The sequence below is a fragment of the Penicillium daleae genome (genome assembly GCF_028827525.1).
Source record: "Penicillium daleae strain IBT 16125 chromosome Unknown utg000005l_segment0_segment0, whole genome shotgun sequence".
In the NCBI taxonomy this organism is placed as follows: domain Eukaryota; kingdom Fungi; phylum Ascomycota; class Eurotiomycetes; order Eurotiales; family Aspergillaceae; genus Penicillium; species Penicillium daleae.
In genome coordinates, this window is record NW_026623153.1 from 304787 (window position 1) to 332747 (window position 27961).

The 27961-nt window shown below is 48.4% G+C and overlaps 10 protein-coding genes across 10 annotated transcripts; 5 read left to right on the plus strand and 5 right to left on the minus strand.

Moving 5' to 3' along the window:
• Window positions 1-752: 752 nt before the first annotated feature.
• Window positions 753-2583, minus strand: N7458_004398 (uncharacterized protein; the record flags this gene model as incomplete). The annotated part of the gene is made up of 3 exons (XM_056907780.1): window positions 753-1873; window positions 1968-2285; window positions 2463-2583. 3 exons carry the CDS (start codon window positions 2581-2583, stop codon window positions 753-755), a joined length of 1560 nt encoding a protein of 519 aa, XP_056766398.1.
• Window positions 2584-3734: 1151 nt separating this feature from the next.
• On the plus strand, window positions 3735-5336 carry N7458_004399 (general substrate transporter; the record flags this gene model as incomplete). The annotated part of the gene is made up of 2 exons (XM_056907781.1): window positions 3735-4088; window positions 4146-5336. 2 exons carry the CDS (start codon window positions 3735-3737, stop codon window positions 5334-5336), a joined length of 1545 nt encoding a protein of 514 aa, XP_056766399.1.
• Window positions 5337-8601: 3265 nt separating this feature from the next.
• Window positions 8602-9567, plus strand: N7458_004400 (uncharacterized protein; the record flags this gene model as incomplete). Its single annotated transcript, XM_056907782.1, has 1 exon — window positions 8602-9567. One exon carries the CDS (start codon window positions 8602-8604, stop codon window positions 9565-9567), a length of 966 nt encoding a protein of 321 aa, XP_056766400.1.
• Window positions 9568-10201: 634 nt separating this feature from the next.
• Window positions 10202-11898, minus strand: N7458_004401 (uncharacterized protein; the record flags this gene model as incomplete). The annotated part of the gene is made up of 8 exons (XM_056907783.1): window positions 10202-10407; window positions 10516-10551; window positions 10624-10743; window positions 10805-11096; window positions 11178-11182; window positions 11261-11347; window positions 11407-11499; window positions 11571-11898. 8 exons carry the CDS (start codon window positions 11896-11898, stop codon window positions 10202-10204), a joined length of 1167 nt encoding a protein of 388 aa, XP_056766401.1.
• A 1203-nt stretch (window positions 11899-13101) lies between these two features.
• Window positions 13102-14743, plus strand: N7458_004402 (uncharacterized protein; the record flags this gene model as incomplete). The annotated part of the gene is made up of 4 exons (XM_056907784.1): window positions 13102-13219; window positions 13367-14121; window positions 14186-14534; window positions 14601-14743. 4 exons carry the CDS (start codon window positions 13102-13104, stop codon window positions 14741-14743), a joined length of 1365 nt encoding a protein of 454 aa, XP_056766402.1.
• Window positions 14744-17255: 2512 nt separating this feature from the next.
• Window positions 17256-17533, minus strand: N7458_004403 (uncharacterized protein; the record flags this gene model as incomplete). Its single annotated transcript, XM_056907785.1, has 2 exons — window positions 17256-17292; window positions 17334-17533. The coding sequence occupies 2 exons, from the start codon at window positions 17531-17533 to the stop codon at window positions 17256-17258; spliced, it is 237 nt and encodes a 78-aa protein (XP_056766403.1).
• Window positions 17534-19421: 1888 nt separating this feature from the next.
• Window positions 19422-20278, plus strand: N7458_004404 (uncharacterized protein; the record flags this gene model as incomplete). Its single annotated transcript, XM_056907786.1, has 2 exons — window positions 19422-19913; window positions 19997-20278. The coding sequence occupies 2 exons, from the start codon at window positions 19422-19424 to the stop codon at window positions 20276-20278; spliced, it is 774 nt and encodes a 257-aa protein (XP_056766404.1).
• A 421-nt stretch (window positions 20279-20699) lies between these two features.
• On the minus strand, window positions 20700-22703 carry N7458_004405 (fungal specific transcription factor domain-containing protein; the record flags this gene model as incomplete). Its single annotated transcript, XM_056907787.1, has 1 exon — window positions 20700-22703. One exon carries the CDS (start codon window positions 22701-22703, stop codon window positions 20700-20702), a length of 2004 nt encoding a protein of 667 aa, XP_056766405.1.
• Window positions 22704-23985: 1282 nt separating this feature from the next.
• On the minus strand, window positions 23986-25248 carry N7458_004406 (NAD(P)/FAD-dependent oxidoreductase; the record flags this gene model as incomplete). The annotated part of the gene is made up of 1 exon (XM_056907788.1): window positions 23986-25248. One exon carries the CDS (start codon window positions 25246-25248, stop codon window positions 23986-23988), a length of 1263 nt encoding a protein of 420 aa, XP_056766406.1.
• Window positions 25249-26477: 1229 nt separating this feature from the next.
• N7458_004407 (putative endoglucanase) lies at window positions 26478-27908 on the plus strand (the record flags this gene model as incomplete). Its single annotated transcript, XM_056907789.1, has 1 exon — window positions 26478-27908. The coding sequence occupies one exon, from the start codon at window positions 26478-26480 to the stop codon at window positions 27906-27908; it is 1431 nt and encodes a 476-aa protein (XP_056766407.1).
• Window positions 27909-27961: the final 53 nt, after the last annotated feature.

Consider the following 27961-nt stretch of genomic DNA (forward strand, 5'->3'; position numbering starts at 1 on the left):
TTCTAGCTATGATAGGTTGATTGGTTGATTGATAGGCAGGTCGGTAGGTAGGAAGAAGCAATAGCAGCGATCATGACAATCGCGTCCAAAAGGGTCTTGGCCGCTTCAGTGCCATCCTCAACTTAAGGCGCAAATAGCGAGGAAATGCCGCCTCTGACGTTCTGCATATCATTCATTGCATCTCCGAGGGCTATGTGGGTCGATTGATGCAACTTTGTTCGCCAGAAAGTTGTCAGATCATCGCAAGCCAGGTTTAGGCAATTTTCAGCTTACCTGATGAATAGAGGAAATCGAATTAAGCATTAGATAGCTATAATGATTAGCGTCTAGAATTTAATAAACATTCTGAAGTGGAATTCTCACCCAGCAGGATGATTAACATCTGAACAAGTGACCACGGTTAAGCAAGGGATATCGGCAATGTCCTGCTAGTTCCAATTATCGGGGCCAGCAAAGTAGTGGCTAACAAGCTCGGGCCTACACGCCAAATCGCCATAAATACTGTAACGCAAAGAATTCTATTTTAAATACTAGCTTTAGCAGTCCGAACAGGTATATTTTTCCTGCCTTAGGCCAATAGTCCTCACATCGCGCCTCCTACGTTGACATCTATAGTGATATACTCTGACTTTCATTCTTAACTCCCGAGTCAGGATTTAGGCCAGGTCGGCAGAAGATACTAGCACTCGATACACTATGGCAGCATGTGCACGATGTATCCGGTGGCAACAAGTGTTGCCTATTAACTTCCCCTACAATGTGGGAGAGCTCACCTCGAACACAAGCAATGACAGGGCTCGAATAGGAAGCGAGAAGTCGACAGACAGCGTGCCCTTCGATACATGCATGGACGTGGGGGAACCGAGAGTCATAAGCTTGCCCGCACTGACTAGCTCGTTATACTGATTTGTACTCGGGTCCTGGGGAGAGCCCATGGAGAGCCACTTGGCATAAGAGTTGCTGTGGTCATTATCCACACGGTAGTGAGTTACTGTAACATTGCCACGGAGGTTCGCAAAGTGTGAAGGAAGACCCTTGATGTCCACGGAAACCTGGGCATCGGGGAAGTCCAGATTGTTGTCGTGGTAGTGCCACACAAACACAAATAGCGCCTGTGCATCCTTGTCAAAAGTGGCAAGGGAGCCGACGTCGGTTTGCTGGCCCCTGATGCCGTCATTTAATACCACATCGAGGGGGATTTGGCCAGAGCTTTCGGCCTTGATGCGGTCGCCGCTCAGCATGCTCCACATGCGGTGGAAGTTAAGGACAGGCTTATCGATGCCCTGGGTGCTCAATACTCGGAAGCCATCGAAGTAGCCAGTCTCGTTGGGCAGAATCGCGTTCTTCTCATACTCAAAGGCCCAGGTCAGCGCTCCCTGGAGGTTGACACTGCGGTTGGCAGCCAAGTCCATGGCGCGAGTGAAGGACGCGGCAGAGTAAGCACCGTACAGAAGTCCGTTCCGGTAACCATATGCAGCCGAAGTGCACGCTGCACAGCTGTCGGGGTCATACTCGCTCATGAAAATGGGCTTGTGTTTGTACTGTGGGAAGGATGCGACGATGTCGAAGGCCTCGTCGATCTGCTGCAATTGGGGTGACATGTTCATCTGGATGTAACCGCTGTCGCCAGTAGTATTGACAAAGAGGGGCGCGCCTTTGGCGTGGAACGAGATGAAGTCAAGAGGCGTTCCCTTCTTGCCGGTGGCATAGTTGGTGCCCTGACTGCAATGCTCCAGGAAGTCGCCAAGATAGGATCCGGCGGCACCACCAGCGACCTCGGGGCCACCCACGCTAGCGGTGGGCAGGGCCTCCAGGACGGAGTTGACCGCATAGTCATGGAGCTTGTAGAAGCCCTGGGTTGTTCCGTTCCAGTCTGCGTTGTGTTAGAAAATCGACTTGTGGGGTCCATTGTAGGTAGAGATTGGAAGGGGGAGAGGGCTTGCCACTGCCTGGGTTAGCAAACATACAGGGAATATTTGGCTCGTTCCAGACCTCGAAGTACCATTGATTGACCTCGTTCGCGCCATAACGGTCTACCAGGTGCTTGGTCAGCTTGTAAACCAGTTCACCCCAGCGCTCATAGCTTTTTGGGGGGTGCGACCATCCGGTGTAGATGTTGTTAGCACCCAAAGCAGGGTTGAAGTCGAAGAAGTAGGGGTTGGGGTCCACTGCCAGCGCCTCCGGGGTGAAGCCAATCTCAAGATAGGGCTTGACGTCGGCGGCTAGGTAATGATCAAAGATATCATCGATGATGGTGAAGTTATAGATCGGGTTACCGGTGTCGTCTAACGTGTACGCGTTGGTACTTCCCCACTTCAAACCTGGGACGCCGACAAGGCCAGGTTGGCCAGTCGTTAGGAGGTTATGAGTCCGGAAAAAAGTCTGGTCCTTGCCAAGGCTGCCCAACTACTTGAGGAGTGCAGAACCGTGAGGGTAGTAGGCTTAGTTGGGCTCGTCGCAACCGTAGAAGCGGTGGATCGGAATCCAGGAGCCAAGGCTAAAGGCGGCGTCAACCGACACGGAGACCTGACTCCCTAGTGCAGTGACCACCAGACTCGTGATAGTAAGAAGACTCAGAGCCATGTTTCGGGAGGATGGAATGCAAGCAACGGAGCCTACTGTAGCACGAAAATAACGAGAGCAAGCTCACTCAATTGACTTATAATGGTCGTTCTACAATCATATATGGCAAAGAGTTTCCTGACAAGTTCGGACTCCCTTTATAAAATTATTGGATTGAGCGTCGTTCAGCTTCTTGGAAGGCTGCTTCAATTCAGGCTCAATCCTTCAAATCCTCCAGGCTCATTACAGTGATTGCTAATTTGCTATCCCTTACCCCGCTCGACGAATCCCGGGCTATCTTTCCCCGCTTGATAAGTGGAGTTTTGACTAGCAAGGGAACTATGATAATTATTATTTTCGCCAACAGTGACTGACTACTCGGACAACCACCGGCATTAACTAACTAGGAAAATAATAATCTGTTCGCATCTCTACCGGATTATTCTACCAGGGATTACCCACCCCCGCGTACACGGCTACACGCTCCCTCTGCGTAAACTCTAGTAGTACAAATACTCATTTCCTCAAAAGTAGTTACCTCGTAACTCGCCCATCTCTGCCCCGAAGTTCAGAGTAACTCCCTGCCTCAGATACGAAAGGTCCTTCTCCCGGGCCCGCGGTTGATTTAACGTTCCACTGTTTCGGTTTATCCCTACGCGGGAATTCGATATACCCCAGGTGTTGAGTGAGTTTCGGAGATGAAGTCGGCGCACCGCCGAGTTGAGTGAGTCTTGTAGATGGAGTCGGCGCATTGCCGACGGCACCCCAAACGCAGAATTAGTTGTAGCTAACGAGAGAATGACCGCCCTCTTCAGGAGCGGGGTATACCATGCCAGTCATTGGCTGGGCAGCGCATATAGAGATATCCCCCTGCGACGCCATATCGAGCAGTGGGGCGGGGAACAACCGGTCATCCTGCGATCAATCGGCCAGTCTCCGAGATCCATAAACCAGAAGAGTGATAACCCCGGATCCCCATTATTACTAGGTAGTAGGTACAGAGAACTGTAGGCTCGACGGGACTTATAAAATATAAATTTCTGGGGAAAGAGCATTTACCTGTACACGTGGAACACCTCAAAATACTCTTCCACGCTTTGGACCTCGAACATCCTTCTATTAGAGGTGGTGCCCAAACCAATACTTACACCCTGTCTACCTTTCGCGCCAAAATGAAGCCAGGAATCTACCAATTCTTGATCGGCTGCTTTGCATCGCTTGGATCGCTACTATTTGGCTACGATCTAGGCGTCATCGCTGAAGCTATTGCGTCAAAGTCGTTCAAGGCTCAATTTCTCCAGTCGAACGCCAATGCTCGCAGTGGTACTGTGGTTGCCCTCTTCACTGGGGGGTGTTTTCTGGGTGCTTTTGCAGCGGGGTTCGCAGATGGTCTGGGTCGCCGTGGCACGATCCTTCTCGCCTGTGGAATTTTCATAATCGGAGGTATTGTCCAGACAGCGGGCGTAGTCATCTCGATGTTGTACATTGGCAGGCTCCTCGCAGGAGTTGGCGTTGGTCTTCTGACGGTTAGTCATTTGTGTCCCTCCTTATGGTGGAACTTAGCTAATGTTTACAATATACAGATGGTTGTTCCCATATATCAAGCAGAGATTAGTCACCGGCGTATTAGAGGGAGACTCACTAGCCTGCAACAGCTCTTTGATGCGGTGGGGCAAATATTTGCGACTTGGATCAGCTACGGGTGCTATTCTGCCTGGGACAAGAGGCAGAGTAGTGCAGAATGGCGTGTCCCCCTTGGGATACAGATTGTCCCAGCCATCTTCCTCGCTGTGTTCGTGTTCATGATTCCCGAAAGCCCACGGTGGCTCTGTGACCACGACCAGTGGGAAAAAGGACTAGCAACTCTAGCGCAGCTTCACGCGCACGGCAATATTCATGATCCATATGTCATCGCTGAGTATAATCTCATCGAGACGCAAATCCGGCAAGAGCACACCCAGAAACGGAAGACATATTTCGACCTTTTTAAAGGGTGGCCTAATATTCGACGCACAATTTTAGTCACGGCGGCACAGGCGAGTGCTCAAATGACAGGAGTCAGCGCCATCCGATATTTCTCGCCTCAAATTTTCGCGCAGATCGGCATTCCTACGAGCCTCACACTACTTCTAACAGGTGTCCAGGCTATTATCGCATTTATGGGCACCTCACTTTGCATCTGGGTCATTGATTCAATCGGACGACGACCGTTGCAGATCGGGGGAAACCTACTCATGGCATGTTCGTTCGCGGTCAACTGCGCACTTATCAAAGTCTTTCCTCCTACGTCAACGAGCACAGCAGCACACTGGACTTTTGTCGCCATGACATGGATCTTTAGTTTTATTTTTTTCGTCACCAGTGGTCCCCTGTCTTGGGCCTTGCCTGTCGAGTTCTTTGGCACTGCTATGCGCTCCAAGGGCGTCGCAGTCGGCGCTATGACATCCTTCGCCTTCAACACGATGATAGGTCAGGTTACACCTATTGCTATATCAGCTATCGGCTGGCGATATTATCTCATCTTTATTATCACAAATATTACCAACGCCATTTTCTTCTGGGCATTCCTTCCCGAAACCAAAGGACTCAACTTGGAAGATATGGATGAGCTGTTCTATAACTCACCACTATTTGTTCCGGGCACTCACTGGACTCCCACATCTCACGTGGATGCTGATGCCGAGATGATTGCCACTGGTGAAAAGAGCTACTCAGATGCTGCCGCTACTTACGCAGAATTAGAGCGGATAAATGAACAGCAGAGGAAAGAATGAATCGAGAGTGAATTCTCAACGCTTTTCGATTCTATCGCGATTTCTTGACACAAATGCTAGCTAGGCTTGTCAAGAAGATCATGAAAGAACTCGACGGGGCGTCTTTTGCAGGTAGCGGACCTTGAAACGCTTCGGGGTGTGAACTATGCGAGAGTTTTGGCGGTGGTTAATGATTCACTGAGCGACTGGAACGAATTGTAATTTGTAAATTTAACTATATTTATACACCTTCTTTTCGCACCTAAATAGTGCGTACAAGATTTAGCCGGATTAGGTTAGCGTACTTTCCCCTGTATACTGAAAATAGGTATAAAAGCCCGAATTTAACGCCTGATTTACGACGCTATAGGAATCATAGAAAGAAGATAAGATATATTCTAGAATATAGGGTAGTTAAGCTATGTAGGTATAATAAAATTATAGTATAATATTAAAGTTCTAGAGGTACCTAAATGCTATGATTTGCTATATAGAAACCCTGATTGGGATTTACGGTAAGCCTAAAAACCCTAGCTTTACAAAATGATTGGGATTCGGCATATCCCAATCACCCCCATGGAATAGGGTACACAAAAGGTCCCTCGCGTTCTTCTCCTCTTCTTCTCCTCTTCTGCTTCTTCTCTTCTTCGTAGCTTTAATTGTTTGGTCAGAATGCATAGATTATTTTGATATCTTTCGGCCCGTAACAAGTCGCGCAGGAGAGCGACCAGCTTTTTATATACGTGCTCATTTCTCTAGCTCAGTATTGATATTTATGTCGCGGCAAGTGTCCACACATTTGCCGGCATAGATCTGTCGTTCGCTCTGAACCATACAATATCCGAAAATCTCGTATGAAGCTAACGTGGGGAGCCTTAGCATTACCGAAATGTCGCAATTTGCTACCATGAACTAAACTTTGCCTACCAGGGCTAGCGCTCTACAGTATCGGTACACACCCTCTTTATCATGACTGACGGCGTTCTGTATCAATGCCTCCTTCGCGATAATTCTTGATCCCTGTATCAATGCATGTCGTTGGTATTATAAGGTGTTTCCTGTATCAACCTCTGCGCTCTGACACGAATCGTTCGGCGGTATTGAGAGCGACCTTAGAAACTAGACAAATTCGTATGGGGTTGTTCCCTAGGTATCAAAACTAACACCAAAACAGCACATAAAAGTGGACACTCAGCGTTCGGGCTAGCGGCACTGTGGGCCCGGCGTTCCTCGAGGGAATCTCCACTTTCCTTATCTCAAGCTGCTGTCCCGTCTTGGGATGACTCAGATACCACAATTCATATCGATGGTCCGACCGATCTCCTCACCTTAATGTCACTATTTTCTCTCCCGGCAGAGGTGGTTCAGCTCATAGCGTCATTCCTCAGAGAAGCCGATATCAGTTCCTTGGCCCAAACTAACAGTTTGAACTACGCCCGGCTGAATGCATTCCTCTATCAGCGCAATGTGCAAGTTTCGGAAAGCTCAGCTCTCATCTGGGCAGCTCATTATGGGCGGAAGACCACGGTACACTCAAGTCTCCGCCATGGAGCTAATACGGCTGCGACGGGCAGCGGATAATGGAGATGTATCCATGGCTGTGCTTTTACTGCAGAATGGGGGAGCGAATATCAATGCAAGAAGCTCAGATTCTCGCCTATGGGCTCCGCTGTCGTAAATTAAGATACAGACTGTACGAAATAGTTGTTTAAACGAATCATCTTATATTCAATTCACAATCATAACAAGTTCTTCATCAGTCTTAACCGACTATCCGAATTGGTGCCAAACGAGATCATTAGAATCCGATGATCTTTCTGGAGGACCTAGTAATTACGATAAATATCTATATATTATATATTTAAGATTTATAATAAGCTCTTTGAGTATCTTAAGTTGTTACTAGTGTAAAAAGAGATCTTTCAGGAGATCTTTCTATATATCTTTTAGGATATTTTAGTTCTATATAGGAAATCAAGTCTACCGCTTTCCGGCAACGCTTCGGGCTATTATTTAGGCCCTTACTAAGTATATTATATAAACCTTGCTTTCTTTGATAATAGGTTCACCCTGCAATAGGCCCTTCTGGAAGGTTTCTACTTAACAGGTGATATATGTATACTACGTTGTGTAGTTGGAGAGGCTTGAGGATAAAAGGCCTTTATAATAGGGCCCCTGGAAGATCCTCAAGAATCAATTGATGTTTTGACTTGTATGAAAAAAGAGATTGATTCGTAGCCGAACCGTTGCCCTAACAATCATCTTTGTTCGTTTTGATTCAACTACCTTCTACCTGGCCTATTACCCTTTCTATGCTTACAGTTAGGGTGGTTGTTATTATCTGAATGGGTTTAGTTATATGGACAAAATTGGGACTCAGTGATTAAGTAATCCGTTTCTCCTATCCCGTCCAAAACAGCCCAACTTTAACGTATTATACTACCTGAACCACGCAAGTGATCAAAATTTGGATTAAACGGACAGAGTATCCAGTATCAATTATACTAGTATGCAAAAAATTAGCCTTGAAGGATATGGTGGCGCCGAGAGGTAAGGTCGGGTTTTCCTTCATGGCAGTCGGTAATTCTCAAATTGATCGGCTACGCGATGATATTATAAGGCAAACTGTAAACGGCGAGCCTCGCACCCCAAGATCAATCTCTACTGCTCGGATGAATCCTAGATACCCCTTTGCTCGCTAGCCTGAATGACGACGGCAGATCCTAAATTCTTCCGCTTAAATAGGGCGGCGAGCCGCCTACAGCAACATCGTGAGCGCTAGGTGGCCACCAACATATACTGGCTGTTGTATGTTTTGGTTTTATTTGTTCCATTTTTTGTATTCTTGATTTCATGAGATTCGTCCTAAACACTCTCGGGCTTACTTGGCGTCTGCGTGGGAGGTAAGGTGCAGCTCGGGCGGGAATTTGGTCCGGCTTGGGGGCCAAGAGTGTGGCTGCGGAAGTTCCCCGCCTCCACCGCTACATCAACTAAACTTCACATTATTTCTTCGGCCAGCGATTGTGGGTTGTTGATGGTTTTCCATTCTTGAAACCAGTGTGACTTAGAGCTCACCCTTTCCTTGTCGGCCGTGAAACAGAGGGACGGGCCTCCCTGGCGATCCGCTCCCTACACGCGTACGTCGCCTCATCGGCTGTCATGCAAGGATTCTTGAGGAACGGCAAATAATAAGGGTAGACGCCGGGCTCTACCTTTTAGACTACCTTGAAACTGTCTCGCTAATAACTTGACTCCTGTCATCAAGCATATGTGCTCAGGATCGACGATGTCCTGGACCAATCTCCCTCCCGAGCTTGTTGACAAGGTACTTTCCGATAACGGCCTTCGAAAGCGCGACCTAGCCAACCTCGCACGAGTAAATCGAAGTACCTATCCAGTCGTGTTAAAATGGCTCTATCGAGATGTTAAGCTCCATGGTTCTGGACAGCGCCAAGATCAGCAGGTCCTGAATCTGTTCGACCGAGCTCTTACCGAATCCCCGCGACTAGCAGCTGCCACCAAGTCCCTAACTATCAACGCTTTTCTTCCCAATGAAGATAAACTCCTCCGCTCCAAATCAATTCTGGGGAAACTCTATGCACTTCAGACTCTATCACTGGCTTTCTATGGCCAGGGATATTTCGATGCGAGCTTCGTCCAAAATATTATCCCGACCGGGCTCAAAGCGAGCGCTAATACGCTAGCTCAAACACAATGCATAAAGATATCCGACCCAGAACTAACCTTTGGCGACATTGTCAAACTGATGTGGCTTCCAAAGGTACAGAGTTTATCCGTGAAATGTCATCGGAAAATAGAGAACAGTGGATTAGCCGTCTTACCGTCTACAGCAAGCCTTCGATTTCCTCTAAAGAATCTAACTGTGGCCATTTCTGCCGATTGCAATCAGGAACTGCTGAATGTCTTACCATTTTGCTTTGCTCTGGAGAGTTTCACCTGCAACGTATCCTCCATGTGCAATGTGAACGACGATCTAATATCTCCTGCTGGGCTGTCTCAAGCTCTGATGCCCTGTCAAAAAACACTCATCGCGATGGAATTCAACAGCGATAGATTAGGACACATTGATGATTCACGACTTGACCTAAGCTGCTTTGGAAATTTGAGATCGCTGAAGGCCAACAGTTTGTTACTATTCGGAGAGGACGAGGGAGACGATCCAGCCTGTCGGAATGGTCTTTATGCTCGCCTGCCATCCTCACTGGAAAAACTAGAGGTGTGTAATCCTTGATGCGGAAACTGATTAGGCTGTTTATCCTAATGATTATATCGCAGATTTTGTTCGCATCCGACACATCTGCTTTCAAATCATTGGACGATGAGTGTGACGACGAAGGCCCCGAGAACAATGAGGCTATACGCAACGAAATTGAGGAACATAATCTCACCTGGCTTATTGAGGTGGCTCGGTATCGGCAAAGTTTGTCACTTGTGCGGATTGAAGAAGAAACCAGGCCGTCGCCGTCGATGAGAGTGCATAACACAGCTACTCTTCAGGAAGCTCCGCCTCAGGTCAAAAGGGCATTTCATGAAGCAGAGATCGAGATCGAACTTTATCTCCGACCTCCATTTTTTCCCACAACTTCTTGATATTACGACTAGTGTGAAAAAGAAAAATAACTCCACGTTGACTTCGATGGAAAAATCTTACGTATATTAAAATCTAGCATTCATGCCAGACGGCATGATGCGACAAACCATTTATTCCTATACTGCTAAGAAATTTGTAATGGAATAGAACGGACCATAATTCTCCCGGAGCTGCTTGTTTATCACTACTCATATAATCCCTTACAACTATCTTCGATTCACAGTAGCTTCTCCTCGATAACTTAGTTAACCTCTATCTCGACACTCGGATGAGATTAGGCAGTAAAGTTTTGTGCGACAACAATACCATCATCTCTCCTGAGCTTCTTACCTCCCGGGGCCGGTGGAACTAGTGGCCCACCCAGAGGTCTCGCAAGGCCAGTCGAGTAGTCCATTTTCGCACCGTTCTGAGCAAGGTAAACGGCCAATGCAGCCCAGGCGTAGTTTTCTGGGGTATTTTCTGTAGGCTGCCGGGGGTTTGCTGTAAATAACGCATTGTTAGATACTCATAAAATGTCCCATGCTCACAAAAAAAAAAGGGCCAAAGTGATGGTGGTCTGTGAACATAGTATAAGTTGAGGTGACTTACTCGCTTGAGCGGTGAGAATTGCGTCCATTGCTGAGTCTGTATCATGGAAAGTCAGCAGTCATATTTGCAGGCCCGAGACCCTAGAGCGTGGTAACATAGTATGCTTACAGGCTTCTCTATCCATGTCAACAAACTTGTCCGTATCCCCCGGCCAATTCGGATTCGGCTGGCCTTTGATCTTCGGTTTAATTGAAGCCAAAGGACCCCACGCATTGATATCAGGAGTTTCTGACCACCAGTTAGCTCGGATCATTTATGAGTATCTTCTAATAAGAAAGTATTTCCATACCGTATGGACCTTCACTAGCATGGACCAATTCATGCACAATGGACAAACTTTTAGTCTCGAGCTTCTGGAGGGCATGTCCAATATCGCTGTTCGTGGCATCAATTGCTTCGAGGGTGTTCGCTTTGTTAAAAAATCCCGCAGGGCAAAGACACAAGGAGATCGATTCCTTTCCGGTCGACATAGGCGTCACCACCGCGATGTTGCGCCTGTCGGCGCAGTATGTGGGAGGCTTGGTCGTGTATGGGGTCCCAAAATAATATTCCTTCAGGTCCCTGGACCAGAATGCAACGTACTTTCAGGTAGGGGATGGTCAGCAGGCCGGTTCAGCATTGAGATCACCGGATGGATTTTGGTGGTTTGAAGTCATTCTTACCTGTTCTGCATTGAGAAAGGAGTAGAATCAATAATTGATGGCCTTATACTTGACACGTTCTTATTGAGGGGAAAATAACATACTTGTCTTGAGCTCTGGCACCATCTTACCGTAAGCCTTATCGTCCGAGACCACTAAATTCTTCCTAACAGTTCCCCCCTTAGTGTACACTATCTCATTATGTTAACCTATACGCTATTTCATATATCTTTCCTGTTGGCCTCGGTACCTGTTGTCGTCTGCTCAAGAAAATCGCTGTTACAGTAGAGGGGAATTTTCCCGCTCCTGCCTTGAGCGTAGTTGTCAAGATTCACGAACCAAGCTGCAAATTCATTGTCAATAAAGCCTATCTAAACAGGCACGCCAGTGAAATTATACGCTCTCTCCACTCACTTTGAACATGCTTCAGCAAATTCCCATCCTCGGTAGTAGCAGGTCCATCTTGTTTCGCATTGGGGGTGATTCCGAAAAAACTCTTCGCAATTTTCTGAACCTGAACATCTGTGTTGTATTTCCCAAAAGCGTCGGATGCTGTTTTGATAATTGTTTGTGCCTCCTCAAAGTAGGCGTCCAAGTTTGCGTTGACCTGGCCTGTTCTGTAGTTATCACATCCTCCTAGAGTCGTCCCTTTCTTGACCTTAAACACATTATCAAGGGCTTTACCAAGCACGAGGTTGGAAAGGCCGAGCAGGCCTAACAATGAATATAAAGGTAGGCGCATGATGAGATAGCAGTAATCTGAGGGCACGACAAGTAAAAAGGTAATATAAGCACAATAGATACGAGATTGGGAAAAAAAGACAGGTTCAACGCGGGTGAGGATTAGATCACGAAATGGACATTGTATATATGCCCCGAGGGGATGAGAGAAAATAATACACCAGGCCGATATGGCAATTCCTCTTGTATGGGGATTTGAGCGCACTGGCATCAATGCAGAGCTGTAGGAGCAATAGAAACATTTGGCAGAATAAGCAGAGATAGAAATGATGGTCAGAAACATATCTCGATGTGGCTAGAGCGATACTACCTAGGGGCCGTCATAGCGAGGGGATTGCTGGAGGGGGCTGTGTTGAGCGCCTAGCTTCACACAAGTAAGCTTTGCATAATATGGGGCCAAAGCGGCTAAGCTGACGCGACCCCACATGAGGCAAAACACTTAGGCAGGAACAGGACTAAATTCATCAAGAAATGGGCTAATGGTATAGAGCTGTTGATTTATTTTTTGGTCTCACCACGGAATAGTAGATACGCTAATCTAATTATCTGGCGTTTCAGAAAGAGAGAAAAAAAATTACTCCCGAGATTATCATCCACAGATCACAAACCCTTCTCCTCGAGACGTCGTTGCTGATTTCTTTATTCTAGCCCCTATTATCCAATAATTGACAGTGACCCGTAAATAGAAAAGTCAAATTCAATATGCAGGGGGAAGCTGTGCTACGATCATGGTTATATTTATAATGGATGAATTATAGCTACGGAGTAATCTTTGGCGTGATATGGCCAGCGGCTGAGTGAATTCAAATTTAGACCACGTCTAAAATTCAGCCCCATGATTATTGACCAGACTCAAACGGGGAATAGTAACCTGGGGTCCAAATTCAACCGGAACGGTTATTCGCTAAGCGCTATGCATGCTGCAGAGGCTGAAAACTTTCCGGCTTACTTTACATCTTGATATGGTCTGGTTTGACGAAGTGGTCCCGGCGCAGCTCTATTCCCTGGGTAACCGAGGGCTTATTTCGAGAGGAACAGATGCTATGCTACCTTCGTTAATATATGAAAGAAATAAATTCCCAGCGTAAGATAAGTTTGTCGTCCTGTCTTCCTGTTTTGCATTCTCTTAACCAGGTGCCTTAGTCTTTCTGCTTGTTTGGGTCGTCACCCCCGCAAAATAGCCTGGATCTGATAATTTTCCACCATGTTCTTGAGATCTCCTTTTATTCTTATGTTGTCAACGGCCTTGCCTGCATTATCACAGCAGCCGGCAGATGGCCCCGTGGCAAGAGCTATCAATCCCACCACTTCGGGGCAAATCGGTACTTGGTGCCTCTCTACCCTTTAATTGTGCTTGTTCGTAAGCTAATCTCAGACCTGTATAGGCGTCAATCCAATTAACCAATAGTAAGTCACACTCTACCTTTTAGATAGAGATAAGTGCTAATATAATAACAGCACTGAAACAGCGAAATGGATTGGGGTGGACACGGTCAGTGTCGATGTCTACACCACTCTCGGTACGACTACGACTGTAACTGCACCATTTGCCATTATGACAGCTACAGAAGTCTCTGGGAATATACAACCCGGGGATGTCAGTTTTATCACATCTCCGGAGGGCAAAACAAGGCTCAGCGCTCTATTCGAAGAAGTCGCCGCCGCGTGTGCCAACACACGCGTGAAGCGGTCCGGCAATTGTGAGCTGAACCAACTATCGCGTCCTGGGGCTGGAGGCGGAGTCCTGGAGTTTGATATTGATTTTGGCATCAACATTCCTACCTTCACCGCTGGAGACGTTGCAGTGGCCTTGCAGGGTGTGCCAGCAGCCGTAGCAGTGGCTTTTATTGCCTACGTTATCGGAAACGGGAAAGTGCCAGATGCTGTCAAAATTCCGGCAAAAGACACAGTCAAGGCAACATCCACAGAGGCGACGTCGACGACCGAAGAAGACCTCGCCCCCTATGTAACTACCAATTACCCAGACGTAGCTCCTACCGATACCTACGATTCTGATGAGGCATACGCCCTGGATTCGTTTATGCAAACCCTCCTGCTGTCTTTTTTCCCGACACAGACGAATCCTGGTAATCTGCCGACACTGACACACGCCACAACGCCGCCGCCTACAACTATAACCATAACGACTCCTGCTGGGAGCTCCTGTGCAAAAACCAAAACCACGGAGCTCTGTACTGTTCCACGGGAGCCTTGTGCCACATCGGTAGGTGTTTTGGAAGCTTCTTCTCCTTGGAGTTCCACTACAAATCTGACTCGTGATAATGTAGCTGTCATGCGAAAGTTGGATACCAACAACCACAGCCCCATCACTGGGCCAAGTGACGTGCTTTCCGGAAAGCCGAAGGCCATTTGATAAATATGGGGCCGTTCGGCCGGATCAGTACGAAGCCGCCGCCGACAAGGCTTGTGAGGCTTTCGCCAACAAGGGTAAGCTCGGAGCCAACGAGGGCAGGGGCTCTTATGTATACCAAACAAAGGATGGCTCTGTACCATATTGGTTCAACGTTGGTGTGTCCAGCGGGTCCCAAACGTGCGAGAACGAAAGCCTTGATGATCCGATGGGCGACGGCTCGCACAAATGCAGTACTATACTGAAGAATGATATATTCTGGGCTTGTAAGTTGCTCTATATCCTCACTCTGCTAAACATGATTATACCTCCTGCTAATAACTTCCGCCTAGGCGGCAATAATGGTGGTCGCGGAGGTTTCATCACGGTTGGCTGTTTGACATACGCGTTTGATGTTTGCAGTGGGAAAGGCGACATCCCTCTAGAAGGTGCATGCTGGACCAGTGGTATGGGTGCGCCCTGGGTAGTCACTTGAGGAGCCAGTACTTATTTCTTTGCTATCCATGTGGGAATTGTGTGACCATACTGAGTGTCTAAACTTCCCGTTCCACATCTTTGATTGACCGGATCTCTCTCACATAGTCGTGCCACCATGAGGTTTCTGGTAAAGTCAAGCCCCCCCATTCTTTGCGAGCAGTAAAATATCGAAAGAATCATGTGTCCCGAACCTAGAATTTGGAAGAAGGAAATTGCTATACGAGTCCTCTGACTGCGTATCCCAGAGGAAGGGCCCTGAAGAGTGCAACAATGACAGTGGTGATAGTGGTTCTCCTGCAATTGAAGTTGGGTTTTCGGCAGGGTGCCAATTATCTCTGCGGCCTTTCGTCGGCTCTTGCTCACAGAATGCTGTACCCCAGTAGTATTAAAACCAGAGAGAATCCAATTTTGGACAGTCATCTTTGTTTGATTTCCCAATCGGAGTTCGTTATGGGTATTCCGTGATCTCCCAAACGTACCCACAATACCTCAAATCCTTACACTATCCCGGGCTCAAAAACTGCGGCACTGACTATCGTGTTTCTGGATAGGGTTCAGGAGAGAACTAAAGAGAATGAAGTGGTGAAATTGATTTCGAACCATCCTGTAGAAAAGTTAAAAGTTTAGATAATTTGTTTTGCTACCATATCTGGGCAGAATTTGCCTTTTTTTTGCCTAGAGTGAATTGTACGTAGTTCTATTACGATAATCCGTGGCTATGTTAAGCAGAATGATCGTGGCGTAATGAACAAAGGTCCATTACTTGTCTCGGCAGTGGGACGCAGAAAGAATTGACGAATGCAAATTGGCGAAGCCAGTTTTGCACTTCTCTGTATAAATCGAAAATCGGACTGTATCTCCCGAGCTCCCGAGGGAACCGTGCATGAAAAGGATCGGAGACGACGACGTTGTGTTTGATATTATTTTCGATATAAACTGTTGTGGTTGTATACCGAGCCGGAGCTAACCCCGGACCGATGGCGGACCCACCCGCGGGAGGGCCCAAACCCCCTCCTGTAAACACCTAAGAAAGCATCACTAGTTTCTTAGTTGAAGATTTCTAGCCTCGAGTATCGATCGACGCAGCCTAGATCATAGGAAAAAGAACGAGAAATAGCGAAGTTTACACGCCTACCGAGGGCATAGGCAGGATTACTACTAGAGAGGTGTAGAAACTTATCGATAGCCTTAAGGATATTATCTACCGCTAAACTATATGACAACATTTGGAGGACGTATAGTGGGGTATAAGGACGGCACGGTCACATGATATATCAAATAGGCCAAAAATGCTCCAAGGGGCGATATTTCTACCTTTCTTAGATATATATCGACCATGCTGTTCAGGTGTTGGATTCTTTTCTCATATAAAGCGTATTGGTATGCCATACATGCTGACACTATACTTATCGAGTCTACTAAAGCCGGCCTAGAGGAAGTTAAGCACGACTAAAATGAGTCAAAAATATCTTCATTTTGCTCCGGGAACCCGTGGCTTGGATCCCGGTTAGGACGGTGCTAGGAGCTATATTGCCCCTGGTACCCTAAGTAAAGTTGCTAGGTAACGACCTGTTATCCCCGGACCGACGGAAGTCAACGGTAGAACGAGATAGCCAATGATCGGGGAAAGTTCGAGGAGTATATGAAGAAGCTAGTTAGCCTAATCTTTTTGAGGCTGACGGAAAACACTAAATTCTATTTTTCTGTACGCAGTGCTACTTTTCTGGTCCCAGGAGCCGTACCTCGCAATTATCTAACGTTCTAAATTGGCATGCATTCACGGTGGTACCGCCGCTTGAAGATGTTTATGGACTAAATCAAACCAAATTCCCTCATATCCAGACTCTCGAGATGCTCTGACTTGCTTGATGAATCCCCGAAGCCTTGTTGCACACATGCCTTGAACAGCAAATAAAAACACTCTATCCCACAGAGCCTCGCACGACTCTTCGATTTCGATCGTGGCTATTGTCAGAGGGAAGATCACAGGCAGTGCTGTCGTCTCTTTCACAGCCGACCGGGCAAAGAACGACATATAAGAGAGTATACCATTTGCAAATTCTCTAGCTGACTCGTCTTCAACTCCAAGGGGATATCGAAGTCGATGGATTATTAATAATGCAGCGAGACGATAGACATTCGCTTGCGTTATTATCGCTAGGCGCTCATGTGGTTCATGTTCAATGAATAAATGAGGTGGGCTAGGAGGTTTCCACTCTATGATCGTCTTTTCTATATCGGCCAGTTGACCATCATAACTTGATAGTGATTGGACTCCGCTAGCCAGAAATGCTCTTTTCATAGCATGGCTACATTCGCAGAGATCATAAAGAAGGGGGAGAAGTGTTGCGCAGACACCCACGTAAGGATAAATTATGTTGCGCTCTGTGCTAGGCAGTCGTATGATGGGGACGTTCCGGCGAACTAAACATTCGACAGTGTCGATCAGAATCGGGGCCATGATCGATGAGTCCATGATCCGGGAATGAACTAATCTCGGTACCCAGTTCTTAGTCGATATAAGTGCGCTTCGCAGGATCGAATGGGCTGTAGAGGAATCGGGCGCTGTGAGTACATGGAAAACGTACATTGTTTGGCCTAAAAAGAGAGCGCAAGCGGCATCGGATTCTTGGGTAATCTTCACATTCCGCAAGTATTGCAGTCCCTTTGCAGCTTTGACCATATCGGGCTGCACTTGGCGCATAACGAGCGATCTTTGATACCGTGTCATGAGGCTCAAAAATGCCAGGTATGGCTCGGCGAGAGTTGGTCCTGACAGGCGCAACATAGTGTAGACTGACTTTTGAGAGGTAGGAAGGAAGCTACGCCCTAATATAAATGGCATGTGTGTCACACAAAACTGTTCGGGATCCAGCACCATGCGAAAGGCGTCTGAAGCTGATTTGAGAATGGTCGGGCATGCGAGCAGTTTTTCAGGCCCTAAAGCCACCGCGTCGCTCCTTAGGATGTTATAACCATTGCTTGATATGGTCTCGCTGCATGTTTCTGGTTCTGATTGCGAAGGCCCGAACTGTTTCCTCGAGTCGATGCTCCAAACCTGCATGTCCCCATGGGAGAAGGCCTTCACTGTAGGCCTGCGCCCCATGCGCGTGTTCTTCCGGGTCGTTGAGCATGCGATTTTGAGGCGACGACACCTCGTGCACGGCTGATCATTGCTGGCAAATGTACATTTTTCTTTGCTCGTGGAGCACCGATCGCATGCCTTTATAACCATGACCTCTAGACAGCAGAAGCTAGCCAAAGACAGAGGCAAGCCAATCGAGATCGGGTTGGCAAGAAATCTCGCGAGAATAGAAACTGTTTGGTGGAGTGGGTTGAGACGTGAGAAGTCGGTGGGAAGGTAGGAAGTCCCCAACGCCCGCCGCATTTCCGGCTTTCCTCGTGATTTATTTGCCCGCATGCTGATCACCGTACGCCAAGATGTAAATAGAATTCCCCTTGCTTCTTTTGGGCCCAATGGCCCCTTTTCTCTTTCGCCCTGGCTTTGGATTGTCCTGCAGAGTATTAAGGAATCGACCTATCGACCGCTGATGAGGTACCTGCACGAATGCATCGCTGTGACTAGGTGCCTTCCTGTATCCTGTTGGCGGACTGTCTATAACAATATTGCTTTTGTATTACAAATAGTTGTTCTGATGGAGGGCTTCCCCTTAGCTGGTAGCGCTAGTCGTCCTTGGCGGTAATTTTGGATCGAGAAGACAATTTTTGTTGGCCTGCTACCCCCCTCCCCCTATCTATACTACATCATAGAATTCTCCGATCGGGTCTTTTAAATCTTTCGATAAAATAGCCTAAACTGTCTTTCTATCAAAAAATATAGTACGATTTCTATCTAGAAAGGGCTTACACTAGAGGGCCTGGGGTACGTGAATTATTTTTTGATAGGGGATACCAGGGCTAGGTCCTACGTGTAGGCTATTCCCCTTTCGGCCCTTTCGGCCAGCCTTCCTAAGCCTATCGTGGTTGCCTTAGTGTCAGTATAAATGTGCAGTTCCCTAATACACGCTTATGCAATTGGTCTGTACAATCCATCCGCATAGATCTACACAATAATTGATAACGATCTTTAACAATCGCATTAACTACCATTCTCTAAGGAAAAGCAAAGAGAATCCCAACATTCTCACCTTTCATAATATATAGGAGTATTTACACCCAGCCTAGGTAGAATTAGGGTTTTTCTCTTAAGTATAGGAATAAAAAGTGTAGATAGGGCTAGGTAGAATTAATTTTTTAGAGGCTAGGCTAGCTATAGTATTCTACCGGCAAATCGGGCTACCGCCTGACAGATCCGAGTATAGAATCATCATCATCATCACCTAGTATTCTCCACGGACGCACCTTCGTCTATACCGACTCATTGATTACTGGCCAAAGAACGGACTTTTGACGGTCTCGGAAATTAAACCAAGACTAATATCGGTTTCTAAACATCGGGCAAGCACTCATGCTCGTGTATGAGGGTTTTACACTCAGGAGCCTTATAAATAGAGACAAGTTCACTAGCTGGATATGCACGAACACAGGCACAGCAAGCTATTGTCCGATCAGTCTCCCGGCTCAGACCCTCTTAAGTCTTCTCTCCCCCTGCTCTTCCCGTCTCTTAATCCCTTCTAATAACAATCCGAACTTTTTCGATATGTCTCCTCGCCGGGATGCTACTCGGACGAACCGCCCACAGCCAGCAGCTCAGCTATAAAGACAGCATCCAAGCGTTAGCCTACAGCAATATCGCCACCTCCTCAGTGGAATCCATCGGCGATGTCTGGTTGAACATCGCGGGCTTTGCGGAGACCGAACTCCCGCACATCCAGACGGTGGTGGGAATACACTCCTTGGATAACGCCCGCGAGCTACAGGTGATCACGAATCTGGCGCAAAGCGCCGCGAGTCAGGCACTCTGGGGCGATCTCGTGTTTCTGCACAACGTCTTTTCAATGAACGCCTATCCCGCGTACGCCAACGTCACGAGCACGCAGATGCAGGCCGGTCTGTTAGACGCTGTGAGCGGCAAGAATGGGCCGGAACAGAGCTTGATTGAGCTCTACGCCAGCACATCGAGCGCCCCGGGTCTAGGGGTGGCGTACCGCGCACTCCCTTCCCAGTACAACAAGCAGCAGCAGAGCAAGGCCGACATCTTGTCCTCGGTAGCAGTGGAACCCACGATGACGACCGCTGCCGCCGTCGATAAACGCGAGATGGACTGGACCCGTAATCAGATCGTCTACAGTACCACGCATGTTGCCGTGGACGCCGCCCGTATTTCACTGCTTGGGAGCATCATGGGAGCTGGAAGTCGGGCGGCCCACGCGATATCTGCTACGAGGGCTGCTGCATCAGCTGGAGCGCAAATGCCACCTTCCAGATTAAGAACCTTTATAACGATGCCCAGCGCTGTTATAGCGTCTGCGTGAATGCGTCCGGGGGCGTCAGCTGCGAGGCTTACAACGTCAGTCTGCAGGGAACCATTGTCAACCAGTGCTTGAGCAACCGGCCGAATGGATGCGCTTAGATTGAGAAGAGAGCCGTATGGTTCTTTTGTGGAAAAGCGAAGTAAGGAGAGCAGTGGAGGTAGAGGTTGTGACAACCTAGGATTCTCCAGCGACTTGGATGTTGTCCTGAGAGATCAGGTATGACATAACATTCGCGAAGCAGCAGGACGGGTGGATCCCGGAGGAAGGATGTACTATTTCCCGTCTAGATTAGTCAAGTATATACAAAGTGCGAGATAGGGGCTTGTTAGCAATAGAGACCTATTGTGATTCTATTGGCGCACCCGTACGGCCCAGGCTAATATAATACGCCAATTGAAATGTGATAAGCGCACTGCCGGCACAGACTAGGGGATAGTGTTCTGCTGGCAAATCAGGCTAGCGTCTGACAGGCCCGTGTATGAATTCATCATCATCATCATCAGCTATGTAAATACGGCATCAAGAAAAGTCGTTGTCCTGAAGCAACGACCAATATGTCGATTCGACCCCCTGTAAGACCCAATCCTCCACCTCGGCGGTCAAATCTGGTAACTCAAGCATGCTGTCGTTGCTGGGCTCGAATTCCATGACCATGCCATCAATCACGCTGCCGTCAGCAGAGTATGTTGTGGGGTCTAACGACGCAAAGTCTATGGGCTGCTCTGCAAGCAGAGCGGGGGCAGTTGGCCTTGGTGTACGTATGGCGACCGGGGATTGTCCTTCTTGCACGGTATGCATATTGGCTACCGCAAGACTTTCTCTGGGAGGGAAGGTGGTTGGTTCTGCGATTTTCCTCGCAATGCTTGTGTGGAAATTAACCGTTCCAAGGTAAGGGATAGCCAGGTGGACAACTCCGGGGTCAGTCAGATTCATGTTTTCGATGAGTGAAATGTCACTCGAATCAAGAATAGGCATCATCTGTCCAATAGTTTCTGCGCATTCTTTGGATATTTTATCTTGGTTCATGACCGCCAAGAATTGCATCCTCTCCTTAGCCACCTCGACTAATTTTCTATCCTCCTGTCGCTGAGCACACCAGGGCATGGGTTGTGGCAAGTTTATGCTTCCGCGCTGCTTGAGATAGCTCAACAACAAAGTCATAGCAGCAATCAAAGCCGCATAGTCGACATGTCGGCAGGAGAATGGAGTATTCACCAGTGTGCGGAAGCTGATGAAGCGCCGGAGGATCTCTCGGCTTGACCTGGTACAAGTAGCCTTACTGTAGTGGTATCGATCATCGGTCGAGTCTTGGAGCATGTAAGGTAAATGTAACAGGACCCGGAGGGTATAGTGGTTTATTTGAAGCAGAATGTGCAATATCTGGAGCATGGCAGTATGGTCTCCACGCTCAAAGGTTGGAATACTAGGCTCGGTCCACCAGCCCGTCTCCATACTCCGAGCTGCCGTCTCCAGGTCAAAATCAATTGCCTGTGTGAGCACGTAATCCCGGGTGCTCTTGTTTCTGTTGCGTTCCACAATGCGAGCACTAGCCACCGTTTGTAGTCGCTCCAGCCGTTCCGTGGCCGTGAGCCCCTGCATAGCTTCGTCACTGGCAAAGCTGCTGTCCAGTGATCCCGCTGGCAAACCAAGCAAGAGAGAGAGGTATCGATCACAAGAATTGATTTGAAACCACATCGTCTCAGTCGATGTCCTCTTAGCAGGGTCAGACGAAGGGTCAGCCGATTTCAGAGTGCTGCATCTTGCTCGATCAATGCCCATCAACTGGCCGACGCTCATGGCCCTGCGATAGCTAAGCCAAGATCTGCGAAGATTGCCGGCATTTTTGTGCCAAAGGCCTTGCATGATGAGGCACTCCAGACCCTCATGAGTGCCGACCAGGTCGTCATTTGACGTTACGTTGTTGGTCACGGTGTTGATAATGGTATTCATGACCTGCGTTGGCGTTGCTCTGAGCTGTACTTTCTCGAAGTCAAACCCAGGCTTCAGTTGTTGGATGCAAATTATCAACTTCAGCAGTTGTCGTGCTAATAGGGCAGGGTGACTCGTAACTGGGGGGATATCACAAGCGGCCGATAGCATCTCGGTTTGGCCTTGAATGATGTCATGGACCGAGTAGAACTGAGAGGCTACAGAGTAAATGCCAGTGCTGAAATTGACGATAGCGTCCACACTCGCTTGCAAGGGAAACAAAGCATAGAGCGTTCTCGATAACTTCTCATGCCGCGAGCTACTCGTTCCTGTCGACGGCTGGTTTGCAAGATAAGCTTCAGGTGTCAACATGTTCTGGGTAGACTGTACTGCGGTGTCCATCTGCCGTAGGTTGAGTAGCAATCCGATGGGACTATCGTCGCCCACAGATTCTTCAAGCACGTCCAGTCCTAGGTGAGAGTCATGTCCAGTTGGCGTTGACAGCGTGGGTGAATCTCTGTGCGATCTCTCCGTGTTCGGTGTAAGACTCTTATCCGAAGCCTCAGGGATAATCTTCTCGACTAGCTTCCCCATCAGTCGCTCTATATTTTCCAACCGTTGAGCCATTCGTCGATCGGGCTGTGCGCCGGGTCGGGATTCGTCGATGAACTCCTGGCTTCTGCATTGGCTTCCTCGGGCTTGACATGGAAGGCATATACTGTCGTCATCCAGGGTGAACTGGCACCGAATCTTGCGTCTACGACCTTTTCACCGGCTGTTAGGGGGAGAAAACGTGGGAGAGCTGGGGCGACTATGTCAGGGTGCCTTACATTCCCAACAACTGTGAGTCCCCTTGCGAACCTTTCTCCGCTTCAAAGCAAGGTCACTTCCTGTCGATTGGCCTGACATCTTTGCTATCTCCCCTACCTGAACATTTGTTAAATTTCTCGTCCAATGGTTGCACGTATACCGCCAGTTGGGGGAGAGAGGACCAGTCTTGTCCCCGCGAAATGGACAAAACACAGATTGTGTTTGCCCAGACGGACGAAAACCGGCACTACGGTGTAAAAGTGAACCGAAGAACGAAACCTGCTGATATCGGGGGATCAATAATTCCGAGATTAATACGTCAACTCTTAATAGAGCACAGGGTCGTGAGTGAGAGACATTGAGAATGGATTTGTTAGTTGCGCTAGCACCGTTCGTCCGTCCGGACGCCGACCTCCGTTGATCGTTGATGATAAATCTCGGGTGGTGGGGATTAGAAAGGCTGAGCTCTGGAAAAAGCCACACCTGACTAATCATACAACTATGGGCTGACATAATTCCAGGCCACCCTGGCCACCACAGGTATTCACCACGTATTTCCGTACTGGAAATGAGCTTGCCGCCGAAACCCAATTCTTCAGGGCGATGAAGCGGTCACCCTGTTGTCATCTCAGCCTATCCTACAATCAGTGTGGGCGAAGAGCATTAGGTTAAGAAAAGCTCAACTGCTCTCTGGTGGATGATACTGTTTTCCTGCGTCTTTTCTTCCTAGAGGACTGCTATCTCGATCTATGCCTCGACCTGCTTGTATTGGTCAGACTGCCGTGAACGAACCTCCCTATATACTAGGAAACTAAATAATATCCCAAAGAATGAAGATGATAGTAACTGAATTTCAAAATAATCTAGTTACGCTAACCAGGAGAGATTACCAGGCCCTAAGGTACACAGTGGTCTCATAACCTTCCCCGCAAAGGGTTGGAACGAGCTAATCTGAAGTAAGTGATGAAAATATAGTACTAGTATCAAAACGCAAGCTATATTGTATTATATGGAAGGATGAAAAGAAGAATCAAACAAATCATTAGGTTACACAATTAGCCAAACATCAGGATTCCTTAGCCCATTGTTTCCCACTCCATAACGGCCCTGTCGTCCATAACCAGTAGTCCCGTCCTTTCACCAACCACACTAGGAAGCTAGGGAGTTGGTATCCCATTGCTGCGCCGACACCTTTATTCTTTCCGATAGGAACCAGTTGATTTACATGGTTGTCCTCTATAAATACACGGTCCTCACCGGTCGATGCTCTCTGTTCCCCGTCAGCAATCAACAAGTCCTGCTTCATGTTGGCGCAAAGTATAGGGATGGCCTTGAATAAAACATGCAAGGCAGGCTGCTTCACACATGATGCCACATCACCGATGGCGTAGACACGAGATCCGGCCTCATCCACTCTGAAGGTGCGACTGCAGTGGACACGGCCATCCGTCGTCAGGAGAGACTTCTGAATGAAGTCTGTATTAGGCTTTGTTCCAGTGGCCGGGATATATAGGTCGGCATTGATTGTATCCCCAGAGTCCACCGTCAAAGCCACCTTGCTGTCGACGCCATCGGTGCCTGGCTCAACTGGTGCCACGTGTGTGACCCTAGTATTTTTCATAACAGTTACTCCAACATCCGCCAAGAACTTTTCCGCTTTCCTCGCACCCGAAGTTGGAAGAGCTGGGAGAATCCTCGAACTTGCAGTTATGACGGTGATTGCTACCTTGCGACTTGGAGATTTGGACTTAAACCAGCCAGTAGGGCCATTGAGGAACTCTCCTAGCTCACCAGCGGTTTCAATTCCAGAAGGGCCTCCCCCGCAAACGACAATATTTTTCGCATTTGGCAGGGCTTTTCTGAATGTCGTCCAGTTCTTTCGTAAAATTGTTTCGTCATGATTGAGTCCAAGAAGGGGAGAAAGCGTTGACGCTCCGGTAGCAATGACTACACCATGGAATTCGACCTTCTCTGTCATATCGACCTGGGTTTTCAATGAAATAGACACCGTGCGGTTTTCAGTGTCAAGTTTGGTCACCGTGCCATGTACAAAGTGGAAGGAGCCCTTCGGATATTGGTTGAATAACTCTGGAATGTTCACGAAGAGCTTGTCCTGTGGGAACATATTGTCCGATAGTAAAGCACGGGGGCATGCCTGTCGGCAAAGGGCCTGTGAAGAGGCGCTGATAAGAATGATACGAAATGAATCTCGATCTGGCAAGGCAGGGATGACATGCCTAAGGAGGTAATGAGCTGTAGATATGCCACCGTAAGAACCACCAAGGATGACGATGTTCCGCTGGGATTGCACTGTTGATTCTGACACCATTTCGACGCCTGTATGTGACAGACTTGCAGCACGGTTATGGATATTAGCAGAATCAAGGAACGATATAACTATTTAACTGAGATATCTCGGATAATAACGCCTTATCCGACCTTATTCGGACGGACGAATCCTTTCGAAAATTGCTCTCTCGGGCACCGAGGCGGACGAATCTACGAAGGAAGAATTAACGGAGGCCGCAGACGGAGGGCCCACCGAGGTTCTGATTAACACGGTATCAGCTAAATCGGGAAATATTAGAAACTACTAGTTAACAAAAACTTGATTTGCATATAAAATCTAATAAACAAAGTCAACACTTTGCGTATTCGAAAAGAGGACGGGTGCTATACTATCATCAGCGTGCAACTCGGAGGGAGGTAGGCAGCAAGGCCGAAATCCTTCCTAATTAGGTTTAGCAGTAGTGCGGTAGGCCTACGGCCCCATCACGAAACTTAATTAGGGGGTTTGGTGCCTGACTGCCTGATTACTATTGAATCCCATGCTGATGACCTTTTCTTCGTTCTTTCTCATCTCATCCCTACAGCCTATTTGCATCTATAATTTACCGGCAGAGTGTCTCGTGTTAAGAACAGACTAAGCCCCACACTGGGCCCTGGCCTCCCGTTTCAGGAATAGCAGGTGGTGGAAAATTCATACCGGGCTTTCCTGCACTCTAACCTGCCCCTGGTGGCCAAACCTTTTTCGGCATCGCGGGTCCAACAATCGTCACATGCGCGCTAAACAATACACGAGAATGCCAATTCCCCGGACCAAAATGGGCAACTCCTTCGTAATGACCGCCGTTCTAATCGACACGGAGCGCTGGCCGCAGGGGGTCGCACCGGGATGAGATGCGGGGTACATGATCTTCGCTTCTTCAAAGGCAATCATGGCCTATGCTTGAACCTACCCCAGGTCGGGTCGCCGGCCCGTCAGGGGCTGGGTGGGAATCAATTTTCTTCGGAAAGCTGAAACCTCAATACAGATTCTTCAATACAGTCGACAAAATAACCCGCCTTTTTAGGCGGTTTCCCCCTGGCGCAAATCTTCCCCCGCAAAAACAATTGCACTATTCACAATGCGTCGGAGAAGAGCGCACACTTGCCCGTGCTCTTTATGGCCACTAGACACGATGGCGGAGCGTTATAAATTTATAAGTACTTCGTGGCCATCGTCGATTTGCGAGGAAATTGGAAGGTTCACATCCAGTCAGATCACAACTTGCCATCATGTCTTCCACCCGGGTGAGCATTATAGGGACAGGGTTGGCCCTACTGCGTCTTATTCAGGCACAACAACCAGCCACATCAGATCCCGGAAACCCTGCTCTGACCACCTGGAAATGTTCCACGGCAGGTGGATGTGTGCAGCAGGATACCTCGGTCGTCCTGGACTGGGGATTCCGGTGGATCCACACCGCTGGTGGCTATGAATCTTGCACAACATCCTCCGGTGTTAACACCACACTGTGCCCCGATGAAGCCACCTGTGCCCAGAACTGCGTCATCGAGGCGGCCAATTATACCTCCGCTGGCGTGTCTGTTTCTGGAGACTCGCTCACCATGCAACAGTATGTTGAGAGCAACGGCGTCTACAGCAATGCCTCTCCACGACTCTATCTACTCGGAGCAGACGGGGACTACGTGATGATGCAGCTCCTCGGTGGTGAATTGAGCTTCGACGTCGATATGTCTACCCTTCCCTGCGGTGAAAACGGTGCTCTTTACCTGTCCGAGATGAGCGCCACCGGCGGAAGAAATGAGTACAACACGGGCGGTGCCCAGTACGGCTCGGGATACTGCGACGCCCAGTGCCCAGTCGAGACTTGGAAGAACGGCACACTCAACCCTACTGGTCAAAGCTACTGCTGCAATGAGATGGATATCCTTGAGGCCAATTCCATGGCCAACGCATACACCCCTCATCCATGCAGCACCACCGATTGTGACAAAGGAGGCTGTGGCTTCAACCCATACGCACAGGGAGTGACTAACTACTGGGGGCCGGGCGACACTGTCGACACCTCTAAGCCCTTCACCATTACTACACAGTTCATTACGAACGACGGTACCAAGACCGGCACCCTGATCGAAATCCGACGACAGTACATCCAGAATGGTAAGATCATTCCGAACGCGAAGTCATCCTCCGGCGTTGACTCCATCACCCAATCCTGGTGCGAGTCTTCTGATGGCTCTGCCGCTACCTTTGGCGGCTTGACCACCATGGGCCAGGCTCTAGGCCGTGGAATGGTATTGATCTTTAGCATTTGGAATGATGGAAGTCAGTATATGAACTGGCTTGACAGTGGAAGCAGCGGTCCATGCAGCAGCACTGCAGGAAACCCTGCCACTATCCTGGCCCAAGACCCAACCACGCACGTCATCTTTTCCAACATCCGCTGGGGAGATATCAACTCGACCTACACCAACCCTGGAGGTCCCGGCACTGGCTCCAGCTCAAGTTCGACGATCGTGAAGACCACCGCGAGCCACCAAACCACAACAACGAAACCTACAACCACGACGACCACAACCAGTGTCGGTGCAACTCAGACTCACTGGGGACAATGTGGAGGGCAGGGATGGACTGGCCCGACTGCTTGCGCATCAGGAACTACATGCCAGGTGCAGAATCCGTATTACTCCCAGTGCTTGTAGATAAGCGAGATAGTTCAGGGTTTGGGAATGGATTGAGAAAAGGCCTTGTGTTC